This window comes from Falco peregrinus, chromosome 7 (assembly GCF_023634155.1).
Source record: "Falco peregrinus isolate bFalPer1 chromosome 7, bFalPer1.pri, whole genome shotgun sequence".
In the NCBI taxonomy this organism is placed as follows: Eukaryota; Metazoa; Chordata; class Aves; order Falconiformes; family Falconidae; genus Falco; species Falco peregrinus.
This window is the reverse complement of record NC_073727.1, coordinates 41,937,479-41,951,415: the sequence shown is the minus strand read 5'-3', so window position 1 is coordinate 41,951,415 and position 13,937 is coordinate 41,937,479. Positions and strand designations below refer to the sequence as shown.

Below are 13,937 nucleotides of genomic sequence, written 5' to 3'. Positions count from 1 at the left end.
TTCTCAAGGGTTTTTTCATTGTTTATGGATGACAGCTAGAAACGTACATTCTGTTTTCCTCTTCTGCTTTCAAAAAGACATGATCCTAAAGGTCAAATACTGACATTAAATACTTTTCAATACATTTTTTATTATGCATTTGAAACTAAGCTACAGAGTTTCCAGGTGCACTAAATGTTTCAGAAGCAAACTGTTTGTCTTGCTGGGTCTGGCTGAAGTATGTCCTCCCCTCCTTCTCCCCCCTTGTCTCCAGTAGTGATGGGAAAATTAAATCAGCAGGAAGAGCTGTGCCAGAGGGGAGTTAAGAGAGAGGTGTTGCTGTAAGTGTCCAAGATACTTGTTTTTTCAGTTTCAGGTCTCTGCGAATTCCCCCAAACTTTTCCAACAAAAACATTCTTCCTCTCTTCAGAATCATGTTCTCTCTATAACACAACACAGTTACATGATGGTATCATCCAACAAAAGGCTTTCAAAGCCGAGTGTCATAGTCACATAGTTTCTGCCACACTTTGTAGTTAATGTCTCTTTTTTCTTCCCGCCCCCCCCCCCCCCCGCTGGCTCATGTTCTGCTACTCACTGTGACCTTCTCCTTCAACTGAAGTATAGACCATTTTTCATTTCTGCTTGGTCCTTGACTAGCTCTTGACAATCTGACTTCACCCACAGTCTTATTTGTCCCTCTTATTGTTCACTCCCTTGCACAGACACAGTCTCTTTCATGTCTTACCATCAGGCTTTATGTATTCTTCCATAACCTATTTCTGTGATTTCTGTGTGTTAAAGCAGCAATATTCAAGTAAGAAACAACAACAGCATCTTCTTCCCAAGAAATCAAATCTGGTATCTTCTTCCAAGAATCAGACCAGGCCTTCTAAAGCTTTTCATTTCCAGAATTTAAGCACAGAAACTACTCTGCAGTTAGTGCAATTGTTTTAAAACACGTATGGATTTTTAATACTAATCATTAATACTAATATTTTCTTTCTTTTTATCAATCACATGAACGATTCATCACAAGAGGAGAACTATGCATGGTGGTATAACACGCAGGGCAGGAAAACCACTACACCCTTCTCTGTATCAACATAAAAGAGGCCAGATTAGCAGTACACTAGAACACTGCTTCACATTTTCAGAACAAGAATATTCCTAGCATCCATGCCAAAACCAACACTTCCTTCCCCTCAGAAATGCAATAAATCTATAAAACTCCAAGAAACAAACCATAATCTTCAGACATACTGAATGAATTTACAGGAAAGGAAATGCACAGCCACTTTTGAATTATTACCAATGAAATAAATTATAACACATTATATATGTATAATTTAAACATGTCCAATTTGTTGGCAATGAACGGTACAGGGTTTTTTTTTTCTCCTCATAAAGACAGCTAGTATCTAAAAATCATCTCTCAGCTTACAAAACTTTAAGTGGTAACGTGACTCAAACTACTTGACTGTATACCACTGAATCTGTGTTTCATGAGCACACAATTAAAGTGTCATTTCTTTCTTGACTCATCCAGGATTTGAGGGAAAAAAAGGAGGGGGAATAGTAACAAAAAAAAAAAAAAGCCCACAGGAGATTAGTTTTCAGCCTGGGTGACTTTATATTGCTTGTTATGACATAAATGCTTCAGGTAGGCCGATCCCTGGGGGTTACAAGCAAGGAAAGCAACCAGGAGAAAAGTCACAAACCAGACCATTCCTCACTATTCATGGGCACACGACATTTTTAACTCAGGATGCTGCTGCGTTGGTGAACTTCACTAGTTTGGTGCCCAAGCATTAGAAATCTCTGTGCATCCCTTAGACAGCAGAGGTTGGAGATCTACGAGCCGTGCTTGAGGCTTACCAGGGCCTCATGGGCAACCACTGGCTAGGAAAAAACATCTCAAGGCATCTGGTGCCCTACAGCATCTGCAAAAACTGACCTGGGGCACAGACAAACATAACCTGGGGCTAAAGCATCGTGACTCTTCCATGAAATCCAATGCCTTTTGGTATCTGTACAACACCACACACTGACTTGTATTGGTACCTGGGATACATCAGCAGAGACTGCAGTCTGCTGAGGATGCAGACATGGACACTGGCACAGGGCACTGGCTTCCCAGCTCCCGGTTTGAGAGGGAAGATCACCAGCACACCCGACCGCAGCATGCTGAGCTTCAGTGCAAAGCCCAGCTCGCATCCCTGTGGTTTTTTTTTTCAACAGACCATCCTTTCCAGTGTCAGGCTGCCCTCCCGTAAAGTTTCCTGGGCATTCAGACACAATTTCACTCATTACAAGTGCTATTTTACTTATTTCAGCTGGCTACCAGACAGAAGTTGGGATCCATATCCCCTTCTGTTGCCTGCCCCTGCTCTGCAGCCATGCAGGCAGAAGGCAAGGGGAAGAACCCTGCCTTCTTCAGTAGAAAAGGTCAAGTGAAATTACAATAATTTTAGTGTGCAAGAAGAGAGTTCTGGGTTGCAAACCTCAGAAATACAACCAGAGGTGACAAATCCCCAGTCAAGAGTTAATTTTCTGAGCTGAAGCATTAAAGAAAAATTCTTAAGCCTGAAGAAGAGTCCTGGTGTGCCTCTAAGTCTTGTCAGCAATGGTTTGAGTTGAAAATGTAAACTATATGATTGTAGTGAAAATACCAAGTTTCACGGTTTATCATAGTTACTCTAATTGTGCACATTACTTAGTTAACCCTAAATCAATAAACATTAGAGAGTCTCCATATCTTTCATGAATTATTTCTAGACTATAAACTATGTGATTTGTTCACCTGGAGCAGTAATAGCCCAGGCTGAAAAGCCCAGCCAGCATCTAAGGTCTCTGCACCGTTCTTGGGCTTTTACAGGGCAACACATTAAAAAATTCAGATTCAGAAAATACAAAAAGGATTAAATAATATTGAAATGAGGATGGTCTGTCTACATGACAAGGATTTGCTGACAGTTTTGGCAGTTGGTCAGTGTGAAGATATCTTGCAACACTAATTAAAACAAAAACCCCACATTCTCAGGGGTGAGGGATGCAGGCTGATGTTTGGGAACAGAACTCACACAGTTTCAAATGTTAGGACAGCTGTATCACAATAACTTCTTATCAAAACATCACTCTAATTCATATGAAAGCAAAGCAGGAATCAGAGAAGAAAAAGGAAACACACCCCTTGCTGTTTGTATCTTTTCATATAAAACGTCATTTTCACAAAACTATCATTGACACAGGATTCTGTATTAATACACTGATCCACCAAGTAACGAAGTGTTACCACAGTTTTCAGTATTATACAAAAGGGTATTATCCCAACACACACTTAGTCAACCCTTTATCAATACAAAACAGACAGCAAGTCATTATCCTCACTTTTCTTTCTCATTTTACTTTCATGCAGCCTGACAGCATACCCTAGACTTCCACACAATGATGCAGCAACCTAGATCCTAATTTCTCCCCAGCTTTTTTCTCACTTACACTGATCATCACAGCTGTTCAAAGCAGTGAGAGAACACAAAGGTAAATAAGACTTCCACTTTTGACAGAGACTTTACTTCCGTGTGCCCAAAAACCAAGTCAGAGACAGAAGAAATTAATTCCTATCCAGCAACCTTGTACAAAGCCTGTAAGAAACTAAACTCTTAAATCAAATTTCCTAATAACCAGCCTCCACATGACAGGCAAAGGCAATTGCATTGTCTGTGCAGACTGTCAGTCCAAACTACTCTGTGAACTGCAAACAGGCAAGGTTCAATTGATTGACATATCATAATATTTAAATCCAGAACAAAATGGGGGGAAAAAACCAAACCCAAAAGAGAGGATACCCAGCACTGTTACTCATGTGATTCTGGCCAGAGACAGTGAGAAAACAGTCCATCTTCACACCCTGCACCACCTGGATGTTCACAGCGACCTTCCTACCTAGTTCCTACTGAACCATTTCTACCACACAACGCTGCAGGCAATGGCATACTCTGGAGCCCTGGTGTAATTCTGCATTTGCCTAAAATACACTTGACAGTCTGGGGGTTGTAGAGTTGACCTAAGAGGGGATATAAATGACTTGATTTCACTCTTTGCTTTTGATTTTGTTTTGGGGATATAAAAGAAAAACACCCTCACTCTCTGCCTACCTTCCCTGCTGATGGTTTGTACTCCTATTTTCCTTCTCTTCCTTCTTCAGTTTTGCACGTATTTTTAATATCAGTATCTTTATGTGGCTTGAAACCAGACCTGACCGAAGGCTTCTCAGCAGCTCTGGCAAAACTGAACTCTGTCAACTCAGGGGCACAAATAAAACCGAGCTGCCTCCTTCCATGACACACACCCACGCCCTGGCTGCTGCCCAGCGGGGGCACCAGCAGCCAGCCTCGCTTTCTGGGATCTGCTGGGGGCAAAAGGGAACAGAGCCACCACTGCCATTACTAGAGATATTTTATTGTCACCAGCAAACTACCTCCTCTCTTTTTTCTTACGCCTAGAACTGGTCCTGGCCAGACCTACTGAATGAAAATCCTTTCCTATCAGAAGAAGGACCAGGATCAGGAATCCCCCTTATGTCAACCAGAGAAGGCAATGAATGGACACTTCAGAAATGACTTCTCCGTACGGGACTGAATGGCAGCTGGCTGGGATATTTCTGTGGATCAGAAATACTTTTGTTGCCACTGTTACAATTTAAATACAACAGGCGGAGGTTAGTTCTGAAAGCAGGCTGTTTGCTGCAGTATTTTCTAAAAATCAATCAATTCGACCCAAGGCATTAAGAGCACTCTATTGTTTTTTAATCCTGCAATTACAGAATCATTTATGTTGAAAAAGACCATTAAGATCATTAGCCTAGCACAGAACCCCACCAAACCATGTCCCTAAGCACCACATCTACATGTCTTTTAAATACCTCCAGGGATGGTGATTCCACCATGTCCCTGGGCAGCCTGTTCCAATGGTTGACCACCCTTCTAGTGAAGAAATGTTTCCCAATACTCAATCTAAACCTCCCCCAGTGCAACTTGAGGCCGTTTCCTCTTGTCCTGTCGCTTGTTACTCAGAAGAGACTGACACCCACCTCACTACAACCTCCTTTCAGGTAGTTGCAGACAGCAATAAGGTCTTCCCTGAGCCTCCTCCTCTCTAAGCTAAACAGCCCCAGTTCCCTCAGCTGCTCCTAAGACTTGTTCTCCAGGCCCTTCACCTGCTTCATTATGTTTCAAAACAATAAAGTGAAAACCACATCCAAATCCAGGGCTGGTTCAGAAGTATTTTTCAGCAATGTTATTGTTTCTTCATATTTTAAATCTCAAAAAAGCATCAGTATCCAAAATGAATAAAGGACAACTTCAAGTAGGTCAAAACAAAAAGAAATAAACAAACATCCAAATCTGTCCTGCTTTTAATAGGCAGGACTGTAACATGGCTCAAACACCGATCAGGACTCGGGAGCTCTTTGGCTTCCTCCTGGCTGTGTCTTAGGTGCTGTCCTGCCTCCTTGTGCTCAGTTTTCCCATTTAAATCAAGGAATATTATAAAAAGGACTGGAAAGCGTTTTGAAATCTGTAACAGAAAACACTGCCTGAGGACAATGCGGTATTATTACCAGGGAGCAGTAAGAAAGCCAAGGAAAAGGATCTAGGAAGGAAGGACAACTGATCCAAGGGGGAGCTGAGATCCAGCGGAGTGGGATCAGTTGTCAGTGGGACTTAGCACAGGGGGTGCAGGAGGAAACAAGATCTCCCGTGAGCTTTTCATCTGGGGGAAGTATCGAGGTGGTCATCTGAGATGACAACGCTGCAGAACCCCAGGCTCTGCCACCCTGCCTGTGCTGATGTCCAGGGAGCCAGCTCTCCTCCTCGCAGCAGATGAGGAAGCCGATGATTAACACTGTGAACAGGTGATCAGTGGCTACCAAATACCAATGCAGAAAGGCATCTCAGCCTGACATGAAAAGTCACATACCCTGGCAGCTAAATGAGGAGAACTTCATCCTTGAAGCAGCTCAGAGTAAGAAGAGGTGAGACACTGATCTGGGACCTGTTCAACACTACATCTTTATTTTCACACGTGTGTTCCTGCAGTTCATACGCGGTTCCTGTGGTGTAGCTGGGTCCACCATGCCCTTACAAGATCTCTGCTCTCAGCCGTGCCCCTTAGGGAAGGCTCAGATGGCAACCGCCTCTGCAGTTAGCTACTGCTGCAGCTGAGGAGCTCAGCCTGGGCTGACCAGCAGCAGGCAGGGGCACAGTTTTGCCCTGGCAGATCACAGAGTATATGACAGCACCCATGAACATGGAAATACATTTTATATTTTATAAACATGCTATATTTAAAAGTGTGTGCCATTTTTCTCTACAAATTGTGATTCATTCCACATGCTCACACTCACACCACCCTCACCAACAGCACAGATCAGAGTTGTGGTTTTGGGTGCCGAGACCTACACTTTTCTGCATTTGCTATTACTTTTGGTATTTCAGCTCAAGACACACAAGGACCAACTTTTTAAAAGAGCTCTTGCAGTCCCCATTAGTAGCAGGCAAATTTGTGACTATCCATTCTGCCCAAAACCATGGGCTTTTTATGTCTTTGACTAGGTATTTAAAATATCCACTCAATCATCCCGAAGACTGGGGTAAACTACTTAATTGACCCAAATTCTGAAGCTGTCACAATTGTAGCCCCATCTGACAACACTAGTAGGATAAGGATAGAGTTTCTCATGCCCAAGATCCAGAAAAACTTAAAAGCTTTGGGCGTCAAGCTAGCAGCAACTGAAAATATTTCCCTTTACACTGTACTTATAACTCTTCCACAACTTACAAAAGCAAAAAGAAGGGCGAAAAAGGAACAGAACTCCCAGTGCAGTATTACAAGCCCCCAATCCATTTAAACCTCAGGATAAAAACAAGGAAGACAAGGCTTTGTGCTCAGAAGGTCCTTTGTGGCTGGGGACAGGTCATTTAGGGCTTCACATCAAATGGGAATTGACATTTCAGCTCAATATCTCTGCTTTCCACTCTTTCAAGTGCACCAACAACTAAAATAACCAGCTAGCAGGTGTGTTATGAGTAGCTCACTGCCACCGCAAGCGCTTTGAGATGCCCTCCTGTAAAGTGCAATGACGTCAAAGTTCTTCCACTTTTGAAAGGAAGAAGAAGCTGGAGGAGAAAAATCAACTTCTTTTTTTTTTTCCTCGACAAGAATTATTACCGTAAGGGCTTGTCTGCACATTCAGATTCATAGTGGACTGAGTCAGGATGAGAATTTAAGTCTGTGGCTGAGTATCTCCATGTTCAGCTCCTCAGAAATAGAAGTGCTTGCTCCACAGCAGCACCCTCAGTAAGGCTCAGGAGTAGCTACTACCAAAGAGCGCTACTGGAGTAACTTCTCTTCCTAGACAAGTCCTGAAATTTCTATGCTGAAATTTGCCAACACCTAAAGCTGCTGAAGGAAATACTTGTTTTCCATTTCATTTCAGGATTAAGAGAAGGTTGCCCTGTTAAGGCAATTACAGTTCCTCCACACAGGCGCAGGTGAAGCTACTGTTTCCTCGTCAATGAACAGGAAATCCCATAAAGCCAAGCGAGATGAAAAGGAGCAGTCTGGGAAACGTGCTCACTTCTGACCTATGAGAATCATTTCACTGAGCGCCAAGGTCAACAAACAACAGGATCCTACCAGTGACTGCTTTCATCTCATGGGGAGAGCTGGGTGGGAAATGGTCTTCCTGTGCTATCAAAGTACATTTTCATGTTCTTGAAAAAACTTTGGTCTGTAACGGGGTGAAACACAAGCCTGACAATTTATGTTCTGTTTCTGTAAAACATATATGATGAGAGGAACTCCCACCCACCCTGGAGTAAACAGGCCTATGGATTACATACTTGGAGCTGCGGGTCAGCACTGGGGTCTGACCCCCATCTTCAGCTGGCCCTGCTGAGCACCCTGACCATTGGGGCATGAGGTTCCCGAGACCTTCCCTTTGCAGCTTGCCCTTCCCCTCCACATACTGCGCTCCACAGACTCCATGCTGAACTGCCTGACCTCTCCTTAGGAACACTGGTAGGTCTGTTTTTACTTCAAGTTTCATTCTTGACAAGGCATTGCTATTCAAACAATGACAAAAAACTTATGCCACCTAACCAGGTCTGCTTTTAAGTGTTATCTTCCCAATGTGCTGATCGTGCTTCCACTTGATGACCTGGCTGTTTCCCAATACTGTGGGTAGCAGTGAACTACCCAAAAACAAATCTAAAAAGAAAGGGGGGGGAAGGGGAAACAAAATTGAAAAAAGTCCACAGCTTTGCTGCCCTTTGATAAGCTGCAGATCAGAAAGCAGAAGCACATGATGGCTGATAACCCCCAAAAGCATAGAACTCCAGTCAGGGAAGGGGAGACAGCACGTTAACCAAGCCCTGCCAGGCGTGGGAAAATCACAGAAGAGGAAGGAAGATGAACAAGGACAGTATGTGTTCCTCCTCTTCCACATATCTATACTGTCTTCCCAAGCTCTTCTTGCAGCTGCTGTTTCTTCACATTTCCTAACCATGGCAAATAACAAGCAAGCTTTAGAAATTGTATCTAAATTACTGAAACACTGGAACAGAGGACAAGGAGCAAAGGATTGCCTGGTGGGTGTCCACCGGCAGCCAAGACCTCCTTCGCTGCCCCTTTACCACTCATAGTTATGGGACACGATTAAAGCCCTGATCCTCCTGTCCAAAATACTTCCAACACCCACTCACCCACAGCTGATGGCAAAGTCTAGCGAGAGAGCATTGCTGCTGAAGAAAGTTCCAATCGGGCATGAAAATCCGATCCTTCCTCTCTTTACAGGCACTTCAATCTACCTGGTACGAGCCTGCATTTGCCCAGTCACCGACTCCGAGTTTTATGGTTAGGCCTCAGTCTTGTACTTAACCCAACAGGAAGGTGCCACTAGGACCTTGGTCTGTGTGAGTACTTGAGTATGTATTTCCTTTTCCAAGAGTAAAATCTTTCATTTAAAGTAAATCTTAAAAAAAACGCAGCACACTGGCTGGAGTCCATACTGAGTATTGTACTATGCATATATTTTATCTCTTCTAACACTCATGACTTTCAGGAAAAAACATTTTCTTTCAGTTTTCTACATCAAACCATGTTCACCTTACCAGCCCACCCGAAAGCCCCACGGTGATTTACTAGCGGTGCCCTGTGCCCAACGCAGCCCTGCCAGGGCACAGCAGGGATCAGGGGCAGGGTCCTAGCCCTCGCAGGCAGGCACACTTGGGGAAAAAAAGGGAGTGAACGGGCAAGTAACTTCTCACAGCTGCTTTTGTGTGGCTCACTGGGGATCTGAATGCAGTATTGATTCCTTGGCACAAAAACAGATCTGTAGCCCCTGCGTGTGCAAGACAGGGATCTCCTTCAACTTTAATCTCTAGCAGCTGTCAAAGGCTTAAATGGCTTGTAGTTGGCTGGCACGCCAAAATCAACGAAGATTTCAGGCCTACTTGCCTAAGGGGCAACTTGTCTGAACCAGAACTGATGGAAGTCGCTCTCCTGCCCTGACCAGAGCTAGACGAGGCCTCCCAAACTTCACAGCTTATTAAGCGTTCAGACCGTATCAGCAGACTAGAGAAAACAAATGACTGCACCCCCATGAATCCACGCCACCCAGAAGCCTCCCTGCCCCTGTGGTTTCTTGTTGATGATATGCTCTCCCAACATTTCAGCGGGGCTGGAAGCGCAGTGGGATTGCTCTTCTGTGAAACCTGCTGGAGGCACTACCAGCGCCTCATCACAAGTGCAGTGCTCTTAACATGGTGATAACTAGAATTTACTTAGCAATACTGAGGTAGCATCACCGTAACTTACATCTTCAGACAACTGTCCCTTGTTGCTCCTGATTGAAAACCTTGGTTTCAGTTAGGAAAGAATTCAAGGGTGACTTTTTTTTCTTTTAGATTAAACTAGAAATCCAGCCCAACTGTTGCCCATTAGCATTCTGCCGAGGGAACACAGGCACCACAGCTATCCTTAGGCAAGATACAGGCCCCCTCCCAGACAAAATACTCTCACAACAGACTTCTGCGTGTAAGAGTTCGGACACGTTTGTGTCCAGGAAGTTTAACAAAATCTTTTAACCAGTCCATCTGTTTCCTCACATCTGTTTCCCGACGCCTACCTTCATATAATTCTAACGCACTGGCTGCTGGGTGAAGCCTTCAATGGGATGGTGAAACTTATCGGAAACGGTCAAATTTCTCTTTTATGCAGTGTTTGGCAGGAGAAGAAATCATCCAAGATTTTGACTGGGGTGGTATGACGGGGAAGTTGTACCACTGGCAAGATAATGGACCTTTTCTGAAAATGTTTATGTTATTACCAAAACTATTCTTTGAAACATCCGTGAAGAAAAGAAAGGTGAAAAAGAAAGTCTGTTTTACTGTCTCCTAGTTGACAAAACATTCCCAGATAAAGAGCAATAAGCAAATTAAGAATAAAGTTCAGCCTTCAGAATTGAAAGTCTACAACAGGATTTGCTTATTTTTTTTTAATGGATGCAAAGGAAACAGGCGCGGAGGAAAAACATGCAGTGACGTTTTCACAGGAAACTTCAAACCTCGCTGGAGTTCATTTAGACTCTACATCCTATTATTGTGGGAAGAGCCCCGCTCTGTTTTTCAGTAACTAAAACACACCCGAGTTATCCTAACAAGCCTCCAAACAGCATTCCCAGGCAGTTCGTACTATCCTCAAATGAAGTTGCGAACAGCTCGGGCTGCTTTACTGGGGGGGTGGGGACGACGGGGGACGACCAGCCGTTCCACGCACACGTTATTTATTTATTTGCATTCGCCTGCTTACACATAAAATGTCCCGGGGCCAAAAGCAACGCGATGGGCGGGCTACTAACCGCGCTGCTGGGCCAGATGCCAGAGCTCCCCCCCCTTTCCCCCCTTCTTTATTAATTAAAGGAGGAAAAAAGGAGCCCCAAGCCCCCGGGGAGGCGGTGGGCACTGCGGAGCCCCGAGCCCCCGGGGCTGCCGAGGCGGGCCGGGCCGGGAGGGAAGCGGCCGCAGCCCCCCGGCCGCCGCCACTGTCCCCGCCGCGGTTCGAGGGCACCGGCGGGCGGCAGCGCCCCTCGGGCTGCCCACCCCCGCCCCGAGCCCCCCGCCCTCGCCGCGCCGCCCCGCCGCCGGCGTCCCCCGGTACTCACCGCCGGCCGGCTCGGGCAGCGTGGAGACCGAGGTCTGGCCCATGGCTTGGCCGGGAGGCGATCACGCCGCCCGCCGGGCGCGCAGCCCGCGCCGCGGCTGGTTCCGGGGGGCCATCTCGCTTCTCGCCGGGGCCGCGCTCCCCGCCGCGCCGCCCGCCGGCTGGCGGGGGACGGCCGCGGCGGCGGGCCGGCGGCTGCCCCTCATACCGCCGCGCTGCCGGGCCGCCGCGCCCCGGGGCGCCGCCTCGTCCCCGCCCGGCCGCGGGAGGCTGCCGGTCCCTGCTGCGGGGCAGGGGCGCGGGAGCGGTCGCGGGGGTCTGTGACGAAGGGGAAACCCGCCCGGCGCCGTGCGCGCAGCGGGGCAGGCGGCGCTCAGCTGGCGACCCCCTCGCACCGCTCGCCTCCCCAGCCCCCGCCCCACCGCCGCCCCTCCCCGGGGTCCGAGACGTGGGTCCGGGCGGGAGGTGACTTCCAGCCGCTCTCACGCCCCCTGAAGGCGCAGGGGGGCCCGCGGCCGGCGCAGGGAGCGGACCCACGGCCCGGGTCCCTCCTGCGGCGCCGGGGGCTTTGCTGCCGCCACGCGTGGGAGGGGGACGCCCGGGGGGCCCCGCCGGCCCTGTACGGGCCCTTGTGCGCTGTGGCAGAGGCTGAAACCGCCCCAGCCTTGCCTGTCGCACAGGGGCGACATCGAAGGCAGGACGGCTGCTAATGTGGGAAGAAAGAAGGTGGTGGCAGCGGCTCCCGGCCAGCGCTGTGCCGCAACAAGTGACAAGAAGGGACGTAGTCAGCTGTATAAATTAAGGGGGAAGACGGGAGAAATAGAGATTGTGCATAGCACTAGGGCAAAAGGAACAAAGGTTTATTTTGCTTTTCTTAACGCATAACCATAATCCAAGCAGTGACTCAAGCTTAATGCAAACAGGTAACTACTACCAGTGATGAAAAAAAAAACAATAAAAAAAACCCCAAACCAAACCAAACAAAAAAGCTTTGATAGCCATTACTATGCAGTGCCTAGAAAGAAGCCGGGAGATGCACATGCATCAAGGAGGACACTCAAGGCTCATCTAAAACACATGCTAAAGAACATCTATTAGCAAGACATACAGCAAAATTACAATGGTTTTGAGTGGCCTGTAAATCCTAGAGGAGTTGGCTAAAGAGATTTCTGACCTGCTGATCTTTGTATGTGCTGGCACTGCGGTGACATTTCGGGAGATGGAGAACAGTGTCAGTGTGGGGCCTGTGCTCGGGAAGCAAATGGGGTACCACAGGAGCTGCGGCCTGGGGAACCTGGCATCACCTACAGGCAGAAGAAATGTGGTCATCAGCTAATACATGGTGAGCAGCGAAGAATACAACTAATGCTAGTCTTCATGGGTTTTATAGTAAGTAGGGCTTGGCAAACGGGTCTTTTATTTTCTCGTTTTATATGATTACACATTAAATTGCCAGAGGTTCGGGCTTGAGTGTAATAGATTTCAGTAGGCTCTTGATTTAGTAAGAGAGAAGAAAGTGAGGACAGCACAAAATTAATAAAGCACAAACAGATGAAGAACCAAATGAGAAGCAGATCGATTGTCCAAGCAGCACTGGCATTTAATGAGGGTGTTTCTGTTGGGGAGCTGCAGGGAGGCTCTTCGGTGTTTTCATCAGCTATCTAGAGAAGTATTATTTCAAAAGGCTTTAAAAGACTAAATAAATCACCACTGACAGCAATTTTATATGGAGTAAATATTACCAGAGTGACAATGAGGACAAGGCAGTCAGAGAGTTATCTGGATTATTTAATAAACTCAGTTGTTTCAAACAAGTAAGTTTTAATAGGGTCAAAAGAAGAAAAAAGTCAGATTTGCAGGGTGGAGCAACACAGCCCAGAGGGACAAGGAAGGTGTCTTAGAAAGCTGCTTCGTGTAGGGGCTTGGAGAAATTCAACATGAGCTCCTAGTGAGCTGGTGCTGGTACAAAAGGGAGTTGATACTCACATACGGATGTCCAAACAGGAAGGGGGTAGGCAGAAATCCCATTACATCATTGTGCTTTTTATCAGACAAAAAGTGCTTTCCCATGTCCAGGGTTGTTGTCTGCCCCTTAAAAAAAAAACCACTGGATGATGGGAGACAGCTCAGAAGAGATCTGTGAGATGAGATGGAAAGTACTCTCCAACAGAAGGCTTGAAGAAGACTGATGCTGATGGGGAAAGACTGATCTGTTGCATTTTAACCTAATAGTGCCTTTGCGAGGAGAGAATAGCATTGCAGCACGCCTGGATGTTCAAACGCTGAAGGCAAGCCTCGTTGCCTGACACCTCCAAATCCAGGCCCTGTACAAAGCACAGAGCTGAAGACAAGTGAGTGGGGCTTGTACAGAGGCAGCAGGCTGAACTGCGCGGTGGGAGCGAAGGGAGCATACAGGGTCTAATGGTCCTTTCTTCAGCCTGAGGAAAGGCTTTCAGAAGGGCAGCTTGTGTGACAGCTGACTCCTGTCACTTATTTCTCAGCAGAGTTTTTTGCATCAATTCCCCACATGTATATTTCTTACCTTGAAAAGCAATTTTTAAAGGGTTTATTTTGAGAAACTTGAGTTGCCTCTCTGGAGTCACTCGTAAATAGGAACATAAAGTGTTCCTGTCTGCCTCTGGTGAATCTCATTAATTTCATCAAAGGAATTTGTATTCCCCTCCTACGTAAAAACCCAGTTTACAATGCAAAATTATATATCGTCTGTCTACAAT

The 13,937-nt window shown here is 46.4% G+C and overlaps 1 protein-coding gene across 3 annotated transcripts in view; it reads right to left on the bottom strand.

The window, feature by feature from the left end:
- PHACTR2 (phosphatase and actin regulator 2) overlaps positions 1–13,937 on the bottom strand; it is a 141,556-nt gene that overhangs the window by 72,428 nt on the left and 55,191 nt on the right. Inside the window, exon 1 of one of the 3 annotated variants that reach the window (XM_055810128.1) lies at positions 11,204–11,635. The exons of the other annotated variants lie outside the window; for them this stretch is intronic. Coding sequence (XP_055666103.1) covers positions 11,204–11,246 — 43 coding nt within the window. The 5' untranslated portion in view covers positions 11,247–11,635. Of the gene's footprint in view, positions 1–11,203; positions 11,636–13,937 lie in introns of those variants that run through there. 3 annotated transcript variants of the gene reach the window in all.